Source organism: Bos indicus, chromosome 6, assembly GCF_029378745.1.
Source record: "Bos indicus isolate NIAB-ARS_2022 breed Sahiwal x Tharparkar chromosome 6, NIAB-ARS_B.indTharparkar_mat_pri_1.0, whole genome shotgun sequence".
Lineage (NCBI taxonomy): Eukaryota > Metazoa > Chordata > Mammalia > Artiodactyla > Bovidae > Bos > Bos indicus.
In genome coordinates this window covers 37,038,117-37,054,807 of record NC_091765.1, presented here as the reverse complement: position 1 = coordinate 37,054,807, position 16,691 = coordinate 37,038,117, and the positions used below count along the sequence as shown (strand labels likewise).

Sequence of the window (16,691 nt, the reverse complement as noted above, 5' to 3'; positions counted from 1 at the left end):
TTCTAATAAGATGATTCATTTCTGCAATAATTATATTTTTACAAAGATTCTCTATATGTAAACATTTTCTTAAAGTAGTAAAAACTTCATTTCTCTATTAGTGTGTGTGTGTGTTAGTCACTCAGTCGTGTCAGACTCTATGTGACCATGTGGACTGTAGCCTACCAAAGTTCTCTGTCCATGGGGTTCTCCAGGCCAGAATACTGGAGTGGATTGCCATGCCCTTCTCCAGGAGATCTTCCCAATGCAGGGATTGAATCCAGGTCTTCTGAATTGCAGGCAGACTCCTTATCAGCTGAGCCACAAGGGAAGCCTTCTCTGTTAGTAACACAGAGCAAATAATTCTAACAAGAATCACATGTTGAACTTCAATTTATTGATCTCCTTTCCCATAAACTTCCAAATACTCTTTCAAATGATATGATGAAGTTTGGAACCCAGAAAGAAAAGGGTACAGGAAGAGAACATGAATGAGAGTGAAAAAGTACTAAAAGGTGTTTTGTATCTTTTTAGAAGGGCTTCCCAGGTGGCTCAGTGGTACAGAATCTGCCTGCTAATGCAGGAGACGTGGATTTGATCCCTGGGTGGGAAAGATACCCTGGAGAAGCCACCCACTCCAGTATTTTTGCCTGGGAAAATCCATGAACAGAGAGCCTGGCAGGCTACAGTCCATGGAGTCCCGAAAGAATTGGACACAATTTAGCGACTAGATGTTTAGCCACTAAACATCTTTTTGAGAAAGAATGAATCTCTAAAGATAGGAGTGGCTAAGGTGTGCCATTGGTAGGGTCAACCAGCAAGTTTTTACTGGCTGTTTCTTGAAGTTCCCACATTGTATTAAAACTATAGATGATTCAGATTAGTGGATAACACAATCTCTTTGCTTTGAAAACATTTTATATATGTAGATAGAGCAATAAGACTAAAATACCAGGAATTTTAGCAAGTTTTTGAAATTTTGTGCTGCTGACTTTGTGTTGTAATCAATTCAGTTCAGTTCAGTTGCTCAGTTGTTTCTGACTCTTTGCAACCCCATGGACTGTAGCACACCAGGCTTCCCTGTCCATCACCAACTCCTGGAGCTTGCTCAAACTCATGTCCCTCAAGGCGGTGATGCCATCCAACCATCTCATCCTCTGTCGTCCTCTTCTCTTCCTGCCTTCAATCTTGTCCAGCATCAGGGTCTGTTGTAATAGTTGTTGGGTAATAGGTAGGATAGGGAAGGAAGCACTCTTGTGAGATGAGAAGCCCAGAGATCTAGTCTTGAGTGATGGTGGGTATATAATTTAGCCTCTCTGAGTTTTTAGTTTCCTCAACTGTAAAAATGCCTGCTGCTGCTGCTGCTGCTAAGTCACTTCAGTCGTATCTGACTCTGTGCAACCCCATAGACGGCAGCCTACCAGGCTCCTCTGTCCATGGGATTTTCCAGGCAAAAGTACTGGAGTGGGTTGCCATTGCCTTCTCCGGTAAAAATGCCTAAGTACTAGCAAAACTAATTTCTATTCTGCCTGCTTTATAGAGCTATTGTGAGATTAAAACAAGATAAAAGGTATGTCAAAGTGTGAAGTTCCCTGAAAACTTTAGGTCACTATACAAATTTAAGGGATTCTTTCTTAGGACCTAAAGAAATCAAGGGGGACTGAAGTGATTGGAAAAAGTGTCATTGGAAAATGGAGCCCTGAAGTTAATGACGAAGGATAGGGACTAAATATATCAAAACAATGCAAGTAGGGAATGGAAAGGAAGAAAATAAACCTCATATCAACTCTATGAGATAGGTGGTTTGCCCCATTTTACAGATGAAGAAACTGAGGCACAGAGAGATTAAATAAACTGTCTACAGATATTCATTACCTCCACCATAGTTTGAAAGTGAAAGTGAAGTCGCTCAGTCGTGTCCGACTCTTTGCGACCCCATGGACTGTGGCCTACCAGGCTCCTCTGTTCATGGGATTCTCCAGGCAAGAATACTGGAGTGGGTTGCCATTTCCTTCTCCAGGGGATCTTCCCAACCCAGGGATTGAACCCAGGTCTCCCGCACTGGAGGCAGATGCTTTAACCTCTGAGCCACCAGGGAAGCCCCACCATAGTTTGGCCCCAAGTAAATAACAGGGAGGGAACACAGGTCTACCCATTAACAGAAAATTGGATTAAAGATTTACTGAGCATAGCCTCGCCCATCAGAACAAGACCCAATTTCCCCCTCAGTCAGTCTCTCCCATCAGGAAGCTTCCATAAGCCTCTTATCCTTCTCCATCAGAAGGCAAACAGACTGAAAACCACAATCACAGAAAACTAATCAGTCTGATCACATGGACCACAGCCTTGTCTATCTCAGTGAAACTATGAGCTATGCCTTATAGGGCCACTCAAGAAGGAAGGGTCATGGTGGAGAGTTCTGACAAAACATGGTCCGCTGGAGAAAAAAATGGCAAACCACTTTAGTATTCTTGCCTTGAGAACCCCGTGAACAGTATGAAAAGGCGAAAAATTAGGACACTGAAAGATGAATTCCCCAGGTCGATAGGTACCCAATATGCTATTAGAGATCAGTGGAGAAATAACTCCTGAAAGAATGAAGAGACAGAGCCAAAGCAAAAACAACCATCCAGTTGTGGATGTGACTGGTGATAGAAGCAAAGTCTGATGCTGTAAAGAGCAAAATTGCATAGAACCTGGAATGTTAGGTCCATGAATCAAGACAAATTGGAAGTGGTCAAACAGGAGATGGCAAGAGTGAACGTCGACATTTTAGGAATCAGCAAACTAAAATGGACTGGATGGGTGAATTTAAATAAGATGACCATTATATCTACTACTGTAGGCAAGAATCCCTTCAAAGAAATGGAGTAGCTGTCATAGGCAACAAGAGTCCGAAATGCAGTACTTGGATGCAATCTCAAAAATGGCAGAATGATCTCTGTTCATTTCCAAGGCAAACCATTCAATATCACATTAATCCCAGTCTATGCTCCGACCAACCAGTCCATTCTGAAGGAGATCAGCCCTGGGATTTCTTTGGAAGAAATTATGCTAAAGCTGAAACTCCAGTACTTTGGCCACCTCGTGCGAAGAGTTGACTCATTGGAAAAGACTCTGATGCTGGGAGGGATTGGGGGCAGGAGGAGAAGAGGACGACAGAGGATGAGATGGCTGGATGGCATCACTGACTCGATGAACGTGAGTCTCAGTGAACTCCGGGAGTTGGTGATGGACAGGGAGGCCTGGCGTGCTGCCATTCATGGGGTCGCAAAGAGTCGGACACGACTGAGCGACTGATCTGATCTGATCTGATGCTCCGACCAGTAATGCTGAAGAAGCTGAAGTTGAACGGTTCTATGAAGACCTACAAAACCTAGGACTAACACCCCAAAAAGATGTTCTTTTCATTATAGGGGACTGGTTGCAAAAATTGGAAGTCAAGAGATACATGGAGTAACAGGAAGATTTGGCCTTGGAGTACAGAATGAAGCAGGGCAAAGGCTAATAGAGTTTTCCCAAGAAAATGCATTGGTCATAGCAAACATCCTCTTCCAACAACACAAGAGAAGACTCTACACATGGACATCACCAGATGGTCAACACCAAAATCAGATTGATTATATTCTTTGCAGCCAAAGATGGAGAAGCTACATACAGTCAGCAAAAACAAGACCAGGAGCTGACTGTGGCTCAGATCATGAACTCCTTATTGCCAAATTCATACTTAAATTGAAGAAAGTAGGGAAAACCACTTGACCATTCAGGTATGACCTAAATCAAATCCCTCACGATTATACAGTGGATGTGACAAATCGATTCAAGGGATTATATCTGATAGAGTACCTGAAGAACTATGGATGGAGGTTCCTGACATTGTACAGGAAACAGGAATCAAGACCATCCCCAAGAAAAAGAAATGCAAAAAAGCAAAATGGCTGTCTTAGGAGGCCTTACAAATAGCTGTGAAAAGAGAAGCAAAAAGCAAAGGAAAAAAGGAAAAATATACCCACTTGAATGCAGAGTTCCAAAGAATAGCAAGGAGAGATAAGAAAGCCTTCCTCAGTGATCGTGCAAAGAAATAGAGGAAAACAATAGAATGGGAAAGACTAGAGATCTCTTCAAGAATATTAGAGATACCAAGGGAACATTTCATGCAAGGATAGGCACAATAAAGGACAGAAATGGTATGGACCTAACAAAAACAGAAGATATTAAGAAGAGGTGGCAAGAACACACAGAAGAACTATACAAAAAAGATCTTCACGACCCAGATAATCACAATGGTGTGATCACTCACCTAGAGCCAGACATCCTGGAATGCGAAGTCAAGTGGGCCTTAGGAAGTATCACTACGAACAAAGCTAGTGGACGTGATGAAATTCCAGCTGAGCTATTTCATATCCTAAAAGATGATGCTGTGAAAGTGCTGCACTCAATATGCCAGCAAATTTGGAAAACTCAGCAGTGGCCACAGGACTGGAAAAGGTCAGTTTTCATTCCAATCCCAAAGAAAGGCAATGCCAAAGAATGTTCAAACTACCACACAATTGCACTTATCGCACATGCTAATAAAGTAATGCTCAAAATTCTTCAAGCCAGGCTTCAACAGTATGTGAACCACAAACTTCCAGATGTTGAAGCTGGATTTAGAAAAGGCAGAAGAACCAGAGGTCAAATTGCCAACATCTGTTGGATCATGGAAAAAGCAAGCGAGTTCCAGAAAAACATCTATTTCTGTTTTATTGACTATGCCAAAGCCTTTGACTGTGTGGATCACAACAAACTTTGGAAAATTCTTAAAGAGATGGGAATACTAGACTACCTGACCTGCCTCTTGAGAAACCTGTATGCAGGTCAGAAAGCAACAGTTAGAACTGGATATGGAACAACAAGAAAGAAAGAAAGTGAAAGTGAAGTCGCTCAGTCATGTCCAAATCTTTACGACCCCATGGACGCCAGGCTCCTCTGTCCATGGGATTTTCTAGGCAAGACCCTGGAGTGGGTTGCCATTTCCTTCTTCAGGGAACTTCCCAACCCAGGGATCAAACTCAGGTCTCCCGCATTGTAGACAGACACTTTACCGTGTGAGCCACCAGGGAAGTCACATATTTCTTTGAGCCCCTTTTTTCGTGGGGGAGGACAAGAATACTGGAGTGGGTTGCCATTCCCTTCTCCAAGAGATCTTCCCGACCCAGGGATTGAATCCAGGTCTCCCACATTGTAGGCAGACGCCTTACCGTCTGAGCCACCAGGGAAGTCTCTATGGAATAACAGACTGGTTCCAAATAAGGAAAGGAGTACGTCAAGGCTGTATACTGTCACTCTGCTTATTTTACTTATATGCAGAGTACGTCATGAGAAACGCTGGGCTGGGTGAAGCACAAGCTAGAATCAAGATTGCCAGGAGAAATATCAATAACGTCAGATATGCAGATGACACCACCCTTATGGCAGAAAGTGAAGAAGAACTAAAGAGCCTCTTGATGAAAGTGAAAGAGGAGAGTGTAAAAGGTGGCTTAAAGTTCAACATTCAGAAAACTAAGATCATGACATCCAGTCCCATAACTTCATGGCAAATAGATGGGAAAACAGTGGAAACAGTGAGAGACTTTATTTTGGGGCGCTCGAAATTCACTGCAGATGGTGACTGCAGCCATGAAATTAAAAGACACTTGTTCCTTGAAAGGAAAGTTATGACCAACCTAGACAGCATATTAAAAAGCAGAGACATTACTTTGCCAACAAAGGTCCATCTAGTCAAAGCTGTGGTTTTTCCAGTGGTCATGTATGGATGTGAGAGTTGGACTATAAAGAAGGCTGAGTGCCAAAGAATTGATGCTTTTGAACTGGGGTGCTGGAGAAGACTCTTGACAGTCCCTTGGACTGCAAGGAGATCCAACCAGTCCATCCTAAAGGAGATCAGTCCTGAATATTCATTTCAAGGACTGATATTGAAACTGAAACTCTAATAACTTGGCCACCTGATGCGAAGAACTGTTTCATTTGAAAAAACCCTGATGCTGAGAAAGATTGAAGGCAGGAGAGGAAGGGGACAATAGAGGATGAGATGGTTGGATGGCATCACTAACTCAGTGGACATGAGTTTGAATGAACTCTGGTGAACTCTGGGAGTTAGTGATGGACAGGGTGTCTTGACATGCTGCAGTCCATGGGATCCCAAAGAGTCAGACATGACTGAGAGACTGAACTGAACTGAACTGAATGGATATTCAACTTGCAAGTGACCAAGTAAGGATATAAATTTAAGAGTGATCCCAAAGCCCCCTTAAGCGTTACTGAATACTATACTGCTGGATAGAAAACAAAGAGGCAAAATCCACTAGAATCAGGGATACCTTACAAATACAGGAAGTAAGACTGATTAGATTAGAAGAGGTCTCCTTTGGAGAGTACTTGTATTGAACTTTTAACTCCTTTTCAAAATTCAAATGCATTTTTAACGTTTCTCCTAGGCAATTACACTAGGAAGTAAATAGAGCAAGTAGATTGAAGCACAGATTACTATATGGGTGGCCTAAAGTCAGTGATCAGCTAACAGCAAAGCCGGCACTGGAATTGAAGTCTTGGAATCGTGACCTGTCGGCTGGGCTGCAGTGACGGCCTGGCCAGATGTGGCCAGGGTTTACTTCATCCAGGACCTCACAGTGCAGAGAAGAGTGAAGCCAATTTTATCAGGACTCTTTCCTTCTTCCTTCCACAGACCTTCATACTCAACAGCATCAGTCACCTTCCCTGACCCATATGCTTGTCCCTGTAAGCACGCCTGGGTTGAGGGCTGCGTTGCTGAAGGGACCAGCACTCCTCTGACACACCCCTGGCATGACTGACGCCCGCTGCAGGCATAAAGTACACCCTTCCTTCCTGGTGTCATTTTCTACATGAATTTGAAGACAAACACTGAGGGTTCAGGATGGGGAACACATGTATACCTGTGGCGGATTCATTTCAATGTTTGCAAAACCAATACAATATTATAAAGTTTAAAAATAAAATAAAATTAAAAAAAAAAATTCAATAGTGAAAACCTTCATTTTTAAGGTTCACTGAGCATTTTTTTTCATATTCCAGATATGCTGTCAGTCACAAAAAGCAAATTCATTTGTTTAACATTCTGAACTGTTAAAATTTGTATTTTAACTTACAGAAGAATTGTATATTGTATTATAACCTATATAAGAACCTCAAATTTTTATTTTCCTGAAGCTCATTTTGTTTCTAATTTCTGACTCTTAGATAAAGGAACCAAACTTCTTTTTACTAATCTAATTATCTGTTTGGATTATTGATTATATTTAATACATAAAGGATTTTTTTTTTCTTCTCTAGCCTAAATTTGAGAAGAAGATGTATTTCCTCTTTGGGATGCTGTGTGGACTCTCCCTATATAATTTTAATGTTGTCTACCTCCCTTTCCCACTGGCTCTGTTTAAGAAACTTTTGGACCAGGAGCCATCATTGGAAGATTTAAAAGAACTCAGTCCTTCTTTTGGAAAGTGAGTAAATATAATTTTTTTTTAGGACTGTGTATCTAGTCAGTCTCAGTCCTTCTCAGTTGTTTAGCCACAAATAATGTTACACACAGACACATACACACACACAGATAAGGTCTTCAGGTTCAATAAATGTGCATGCTTTTTAGATGAGTTTGAATTTTAGCATAACTTATAATCAAGTAAACCTTCAGAAGTGGAAAAAAGCCAAATGCTCCTCTAATTAGCAATGGCACAATAAACAGAGCTGTGGTCTAGTCTCTTGAATTTATCCAGATGGAAACAGTTGCTTTGGATAGAACATGATATTCGTAATGAGAATCATGCATGCTATACTGATTTTAAGTCAATCCTATTTAATCATATTTCACTTATTTCACTAAATCAGCATGTCACAAACTTTGGTTTTTCATTTTTATTTATTTATTTTTTGGCTGTACTAGGTCTTCATGCTGGGCAGGCTTTCTCTAGAGGCAGCGAGTGGGGGGCTACTCCTGTTGTAGTACTCGAGCTTCTCATTGTAGTGGCTTCTCTCGTTGCAGAGCATGGGCTCTAGGGCATGCAGGCTTCAGTAGCTGCAGCACATGGGTCAGTAGCTGCGGCTCCCAGGCTCTAGAGCACAGGCTCAATAGTTGTGGTGCACGGGCATAGTTGCTCTGCAGCATGTGGGATCTTCCCGGATCAGAGATCGAACCCATGTCTCCTGCATTTGTAGGCAGATTCTTTACCACTGAGCCAGGAGGGAAGCCCATGAGCTTTATTTTTTAAGGATTGAAAAATACTTGTTCTAGGTTAAAAGGCCAACTATATTCTCTAAAGAAAAAACTGGCAACACATGATAGACAATGGATTAATATCTTTGTATAATATAGATATGACTATATGTATATATATAAACTCAAAAAATATGCTCAATCTTACTAGTAACCAAGAAAATGCAGATGAAAATGAGATATAATTTTTCTGCTTATAGACTGACAACTGTTACAGAGTTTTTCATACAGCATAGAGTTGGCAATAGATGGAAGAAAAAGATTCTCTTCCTGTGTACTGTTAGTGAAAGAAAACACTGGCTAGATTTATACCATATACTCTGACAGTATAGAGCAGGGCTTTTCAACCTTGGCAGTACACACATTTTGGGCTAGATAATTCTTTGTTGTGAAAGACTGACTTGGACATTGTGGAGATGCCTAGCAGCATACGGGGCTGCTACTCACTAGATGCCAGTACTAAGTGAAAGTCGTTCAGTCATGTCAGACTTTTTGCGACCCCGAGGACTTTACAGTTCATGGAATTCTCCAGAATACTGGAGTGGGTAGCCTTTCCCTTCTCCAGGGGATCTTCCCAACCCAGGGATCGAACCCAGCTCTCCTGCATTGCAGGTGGATTCTTTTCACCAGCTGAGCCACAAGGAAAACCCAAGAATACTGGAGTGGGTAGCCTATTCCTTCTCCAGAGGATCTTCCTAACACAGGAATCTCCTGCATTGCAGGCAGATTCTTTACCAACTGAACTATCAGGGAAGCTTGCTCAAACTCATGTCCATCGAGTTGGTAATGCCATCCAACCAGCTCATCCTCTGTCATCCCCTTCTCTTACTGCCTTCAATCTTTCCCAGCATTAGGATCTTTTCCAACGAGTCAGTTCTTTGTGTCAGATGGCCAAAGTATTGGAGTTTCAGCTTCAGCTTCAGTCCTTCCAATGAATATTCAGGACTGATTTCCTTTAGGATTGACTGGTTTGATCTTGCAGTCCAAGGGGCCCCCTTTAATCATAACACTCCCTTTAATTGTGACAACCAAAGATGTCTCCAGATTTTGCCAAATGTCCCCTGGGAGACAAAATAAGGCCTGGTTCAGGGGAAGGGCTGGTCTAGGGGAAGGGGCCCCTTTCTGAAAATTTCCACCAAGATTCAGCAGTGTCCACATGATAGGCAGTAATCTGACCAATCAAACTTGTAAAGGTTAACTCTAGGAAGAGGGAATGGGAAGGTGGAGAAGAAGAAATTTACATGACTTTTAATACACTTTATAAATTTTTATATTGTTCCCATTTTTTTCCATTGACCATTTATTTCTTTTGAAGTTGTGTAGGAATAATATGTATATTTTAAACCAAAATTTTCATTAGGTGTTTGCAAGAAGTTCTAAATGATGATGCTAATGACATTAAAGAAGAATTTGGCCTACGTTTTTCTGTGAGTACTAATGAAAATCAGATTATAGTTTAGATTAATGTTTTTAAAAATGTTTTTTATTATAGTATCTTATATATTGGATGTGTTTTTTGAAGGGTATTATACTTCGGTACTGTAAGACTTTTCCCCCACTTGCTCCTCATTTGATGCCTTATGTCTATACACTCTCAAAGTGAAAAGATAGCAATTATTCAATCAATGTGAACACTGTAAAAAATTAAATGGAATGATATATGCATAAAGCAATATATAGCATATACTATGGTGTGTTTTTATTTATATATATAGTTAGATGATTGAACTATATAAATAATTATTTAATGCCTAGTTATTTAAAGTTTTATAGGGAAGAATGTACTAGCAATAATGGTCTTGTGGTTGACTATTCAGACTTTCTTTCATGTTTAGTACCTGAATATATTTTGGTTACAGATACACTGGGACCAAAATGATGTTGATTTAATTCCAAATGGGATTTCTGTATTTGTAGACCAAAGCAACAAGTAAGTTTGAGACATCGCACATCTGTTTTGAATACACATAAAATGTTTATATCACTTTGCTTTATAAATATATTTTGTCTTTTGCTGTGCTCAGTCGCTCAGCTGTATCCGACTCTTTGTGACCCCATGGACTGTAGCCCACCAGGCTCCTCTGTCCAGTGGGACTCTCCAGGCAAAAATACTGGAATGGGTTGCCATACGTTCCTCCAGGGGATCTTCCCAACCCAGGGACTGAACCCAGGTCTCCCGCATTTCAGACAGATTCTTTACCGTCTGAGCTACCCAGTCTTTCCAGATGATCATTTTAGCTTCTGATCTTTTTCAAAGGATTAAAGGTTACAGGGAAAAGAAGGGACGAAAGGAGTCAAGATTAAATATTTCCTTTGCAGCACTTTTCACTGTTCATTTAACTATTAGTTTTTGAGCCCCTACTCTAAACTAGACCCTATTCTAGGTGTCAGAGATATGGCAGTAAAAAAAGATGCAAAATCTGGAGCAGAAATTACAGTGGAGCAGAAAGTCAATAAATTATTATGTAATAGAAAGTCAGATAAGGATGAACACTCTGAAGAAAATGAAAACCAGTTAAGAAACTAGAAGGTGACAGGTAAACCACAGAAATTGGCAAATGCTGCAAATGAGGGTTCCATCTTTTTCCCTCACCTTTTAAGAAAGCTGGTTGTAGAACATTTACCAGCACACCACTGGTTACAGGGGAGGACAGAGGAGGTTGATTCAGAAATGATGGTCCTTGAAGGATGCTCAAAGGGTAGGAGATTAGCATGTTTTAGGGTGATATCTGGTGGAAATATCTCCAGGAGCACACCTGCTCTCAGGAAATTCATCCAAATTGGAGAAGACAATCTGCAGATGTAATTTACACACAGTGATGTGTTGTGAGAGGGGAGAGAGAGAAGAACAGAGGACCAACCCTGAGAAAGTCATATTCATTTTGAATTCTGATGAGTGACGGAAGTTGCCAGGTGAAAAGGAAGCTCTGCCTGCTGTGGCCTAACTGTAAGGGAGACAGTGAGGCCAGTGAACTGAAGGTCAGCATGGCCGGAGGTTCAAATGGCAGTGGGAAGAGACTGCTGAGTCAGGCAAGGGCACGTCATGGAGCCCATTGTTTTTTACCCCCTTCCCCCATGGAGACCTTTTTAATCCTGCTAAAGTGGTTTGAAATTTACCTTCAAGGCAATGAGAAGTCTTTTAAAGATTTTAAGCAGGAGAATGACATATTCAGATTGGTGTTTTTAAAATATCATCCTGAATGTGGTCCAGGCAATGGGAGCAAAACAAAGCCTTCATGCTTCTGCATATTCTCCACGCTTTCTTCTTCCAGCTGACTGGATGTTTTCGTAGCCCTGTGTCATATAGCGTTGTGTGCTTGGCAGATGTAACTTACTTTTCTTTCTTAATAGAAATGATGAAAAGGCAAAGTAGAGAATAGTTCAGTCACTGGTTAAGTATATTATTGGCCTTTTTTTTTTTTGCTTCCTTCAGGAAAGACTATGTTTCTAAGTGTGTTGATTATGTTTTAAACACCTCTGTAAAGGCAGTTTATGAGGAATTTCAGAGAGGATTTTATAAACTTTTTGACAAAGAGATACTTAAACATTTCAAGCCTGAAGAACTAATGAGAGCAATAATTGGAAATACTGACTATGACTGGGAACAATTTGAAAAGGTAGGTAATAACTAAAGTGCCCCCAAGTCTTCCAAGCAAAAATTACCCCTAAAAACCAAATTTCTCCTTTTTTTTTTTTCAAGAATTCTATTTATGAGCAAGGATACCATGAGTCACATCCTACTATACTGATGTTTTGGAAAGCTTTCCATAATTTAACTTTGGATGAAAAGAGAAAATTCCTCTGTAAGTATTGCAGAAATAGATGAATCTATAATTACATATCTTTTAAAATATCTTATTTGAGATAAAGTCATTAATAGTGTATCACAAATGTTAATGGCAAAGCAAGGGTTAGAATGCAGGTCCCCTAGCTTCTAGACCAGTGTTCATTTTCTTACTTAAGCCTGTTTTCCATTTTAAAAAATGATAGTAATAAAGATACTGTTATTTTACTACCTTGTCTACACTGACCCAGTTTGTGTCTTCTTTCTTCACTTTAGTTGGCTCCTAATTGAGCCTTTTATCTCACATTCCTACCTTTATTTAATTATCTAAAGTCCTATGGAATTAGGGCAATGTCAACTATCTCAAATACTATTAATGATTATAGTTCCAGTGACCACTGATGATGATAATAATAACAGCATTTATATTGTGTGCTTACTCTATACCAGGCACTGTCCTGATCATTTTATAACTATTACTTCCCTTTATCCTAATAGCAGCCTATGAAGCAGGTACCTTTATTTCCCCCCACTTCAGATATGAGGAAAAAGAGACTTGCAGCATTTAGTAGCTTGCCTATGTTCTGACAGTTGGTTAGTGTCAGAATGAGAATTTGAACCCAGCAGGCTAATTCAAAGCCCGTGTTCAAGACCACTAAGACATAAGAACCTCTCTTAGTGGGAAACCTGGGTTTCCATCAGATCAGATCAGATCAGTCGCTCAGTCGTGTCCAACTCTTTGCGACCCCATGAATTGCAGCACACCAGGCCTCCCTGTCCATCACCAATTCCCGGAGTTCACTCAGACTCATGTCCATCGAATCAGCGATGCCATCCAGCCAGCTCATCCTCTGTCGTCCCCTTCTCCTCTTGCCCCCAATCCCTCCCAGCATCAGAGTCCTTTCCAATGAGTCAACTCTTCGCATGAGGTGGCCAAAGTATTGGAGTTTCAGCTTTAGTATAGGACAGATTTAATGCCTTATTCTCTTATCTTTCATCCCATTTCTTAGTTCTTCTTGAGATGCGTACACATCTTTCTTGCTATTTTTGTTGCTACTGAGGATGTTTGAGGACAACTTTTCCACAAACTTAACTACTTCTCCACAAGCCCAAACTACCTTCCCAATGTTCTTTCTTAATGGGAAACTTTTGTTTCAGTCCAGGGATTCTGTTGGCTGTACATTCAGTGAGTTCACATACATCTTCTCCTCTGGTTTTTTCTTTCTGCCTGAAGCTTCCCTGTCACCCTAACCTGGCACCTCTCTGCCCGCCTTGAGGCTCAGTGTCTTCATTATCTCTTCACATCATACTTCCTAGCTGAGCTCGACTAAACTCCTTGTATCTTGCTGTTATCTTTTCACATACGTAATTTCCCCCCAACTAGATCGTGAACTCACCAAAGACAAAGACCAAATGTCATGATTTTTCTTCACCCCACATGGTCCCATGTAGTTCTCTTTGCACAAGGGGGACCTGATAAATATTTTTGAATGAAATGATTAATTTCTTCCTTTTCATTTTAAGTTTTGTTCTTTCTGTGAACTACCTTAACTGAAGCTTATTTCTTTTTAGTTTTTCTTACAGGAAATGATAGACTACATGTAAAAGGCATACAGAAACCAGGAATCCGGTTTCGCTGTCCTGAGACTTGCAGTGAAAGCGATTTCCCAAAATCACTGACATGTCATAATATTCTGGAACTCCCTGAATATTCTACAATGAAAAAAGTGAAGGAAGCACTTCGAAGAGCCATCAACAGCAACAAAGGATTTATCTCAGCCACAGTCACAGGGTGATAGTGACCTCTGAGAGGCTCACATCTCGGGTCCTCTCACCCTACGATCCTTCTGTTCTTTAGTACAGGAGTACAGTTTCTTCTTTAGGTCTGATTAGTACAAAGGTTGATGCATTTTAGATAGAATTAGTTGACAAATGCTGGGATAAACAATGACATGATGAGTCAAGGATAATATTGTTAATAAACCAGCATTTCCTGGTCCTTAAATTTGCTATGAGAATGATTGCTTTTTACTGAATTATTTCCTGAATAATAATTAGCATTTTAAAATGTACTGAATATTAAAAGCTAAAAGATACTCTAAAAATATTGTACATCTAATAAGTGAAAGTGAAGTCACTCAGTCGTGTCTGACTCTTTGTGACCCCATGGGCTGTAGCCTACCAGTCTCCTCCATCCATGGAATTTTCCAGGCAACAGTACTGGAGTGGGTTGCCATTTCCTTCTCCAGAGGATCTTCCTGACCCAGGGATCGAACCCTGGTCTCCCAAATTGCAGGCAGACGCTTTACCATCTGAGCCCCAGGGAAACTCTAATAAACAATTTACAAATATGAAGTTTGAAAAAATAAAGCTGTAATTGAATTCACCATGTTTTGAGGCATGTATGTGTGTGTGTGTGTATATATATATATATATATATATATATTTGTTTGTTTTGTTTTTTTTCCTATTCTGGGATGTCTCCAGAGTTTTGATTATAGCCAAACAATCTTTTTGAAAAATCTAAATATTGTGTTCAGTGCTGTGTTCTAAGAATCGTTCTAAATGAAAATAACATTATTTTGGCTAAAGGCTGAGCCCAACCAGGAACTCCTGTCTAATTACAGTTGGAAAAAAATGAAGAACATGAAATATGTTTCAGCATTATAGCTATAGAATGAATTAAAGGAGAGATATAAGCATGTTGGAAATGAATTTTGTGAGCCATTTCTATCTCATATTAAGTTTAAAACTGTAAGCTATTCTATAAATGCCTATGGTCATCCCAAACCATACACAGAAGCCTTGTATCATACACAGAAGCCTGTGTATCTTGTATCAGTGGTGCTGTGGGAAAGGAAACTATGGGGTGACGTCCACACTAGGTGCTGATGTGGAAGGAGGTCTGAAATCTGAGGACAGACCAGACAGAGAGAGAGATTTCACCAAAAACCCTAGATTGTGAGGTAGTTAGTAGAAACGTAAGCCCCCAGCAAATTCTCATAGTTATTTTGGATATATCTGGTTTCTACAACAAGTGGAATGAAGGCCCAGATGTACACTATTGGAATTTTAAGGGAAAAAGTAACTTCTGCATCTTAGAGATCCTTAGTTCAGTTCAGTCGTTTAGTCATGTCTGACTCTTTGTGACCCCATGGACTGCAGCACACCAGGCTTCTCTGTCTATCACCAACTCCTAGAGCTTGATCAAACTCATGTCCATCAAGTCGGTGATGCCATCCAACCGCCTCATCCTCTGTTGTCACCTTCTCCTCCTGCCTTCAACTTTCCCAGCATCAGGGTCTTTTCCAGTGAGTCAGTTTTTCACATCAGGTGGCCAAAGTATTGGAGTTTCATCTTCAGCATCAGTCCTTCCAATGAATAGTCAAGACTGATTTCCTTTAAGATTGACTGGTTTGATTTCCTTGCAGTCCAGGGGGCTCTCAAGAGTTCTCCAACACCACAGTTCAAAAGCATCAATTCTTTGGTGCTCAGCTTTCTTTATAGTCCAACTCTCACATCCATACATGATTACCGGAAAAACCATAGCTTTGACTAGATGGACTTTTGTCAGCAAAGTAATGCCTCTACTTTTTAATATGCTGTCTAGGTGGGTCATAGCTTTTCTTCCAAGGAGCAAGCATCTTTTAATTTCATGGCTGCAGTCACCATCTGCAATGATTTTGGAGCCTCCCAAAACAAAGTCTTTCACTGTTTCCATTGTTTACCCATCCATTTGCCATGAAGTGATGGGACCGGGTGCCATGATCTTAGTTTTCTGAATGTAGAGCTTTAAGCCACCTTTTCACTCTCCTCTTTCACTTTCATCAAGAGTTTCTTTAGTTCTTCTTTGCTTTCTGCCATTAGGGTGGTGTCATCTGCATATCTGAGGTTATTGATATTTCTCCCAGCAATCTTGATTCCAGCTTGTGCTTCTTCCAGCCCAGAGTTTCTCATGATGTACTATGCATATAAGTTAAATAAGCAGGGTGACAGTATACAGCCTTAACATACTATTTCCCAATTTGGAACCAGTCTGTTGTTCTATGTCAGGTTCTAACTGTTGCTTCTTGACCTGCGTACAGATTTCTCAGGAGGCAGGTCAAGTGGTCTGGTATTCCCATCTCTTTAAGAATTTTCCACAGTTTGCTGTGATCCACACAGTCAAAGGCTTTGGCGTAGTGGATAAAGCAGATGTCTTTCTGGAACTCTCTTGCTTTTCCAGTGATCCAATGGTTATTGGCAATTTGATCTCTGGTTCCTCTGCCTTTTCTTAATACAGCTTGAACATCTGGAAGTTCTTGGTTTACGCACTGTTGAAGCTTCACTTGGATAATTTTGAGCATTACTTTGCTAGCATGTGAGATGAGAGCAATTGTGCTGTAGTTTGAATATTCTTTGGCGTTGCCTTTCTTTGGGATTAGAATGACAACTGACCTTTTCTAGTCCTGTGGCCACTGCTGAATTTTCCACATTTGCTGGCATATTGAGTGCAGCACTCTCACAGCATCATCTTTTAGGATTTGAAATAGCTCAACTGGAATTTTATCACCTCTAACTAGCTTTGTTCGTAGTGATGCTTCCTAAGGCCCACCTGACTTCACAGTCCAGGATGTCTGGCTCTAGGTGAGTGATCACACC

General features: G+C 40.6%; 2 protein-coding genes across 4 annotated transcripts in view; one reads left to right on the top strand and one right to left on the bottom strand.

Moving 5' to 3' along the window:
* Nucleotides 1-14,436, top strand: part of HERC6 (HECT and RLD domain containing E3 ubiquitin protein ligase family member 6) — a 57,567-nt gene extending 43,131 nt beyond the window's left edge. For all 3 annotated transcript variants that reach the window (XM_019962474.2, XM_070790900.1, XM_019962473.2), the window contains 6 exons: nt 7,330-7,496; nt 9,627-9,693; nt 10,126-10,196; nt 11,700-11,883; nt 11,967-12,069; nt 13,623-14,436. In XM_019962474.2, coding sequence (XP_019818033.2) covers nt 7,330-7,496; nt 9,627-9,693; nt 10,126-10,196; nt 11,700-11,883; nt 11,967-12,069; nt 13,623-13,846 — 816 coding nt within the window. In that variant the 3' untranslated portion in view covers nt 13,847-14,436. The remainder of the gene's footprint in view (nt 1-7,329; nt 7,497-9,626; nt 9,694-10,125; nt 10,197-11,699; nt 11,884-11,966; nt 12,070-13,622) is intronic.
* PYURF (PIGY upstream open reading frame) overlaps nt 1-16,691 on the bottom strand; it is an 88,033-nt gene that overhangs the window by 14,831 nt on the left and 56,511 nt on the right. The gene's annotated exons all lie outside the window — the stretch shown is intronic.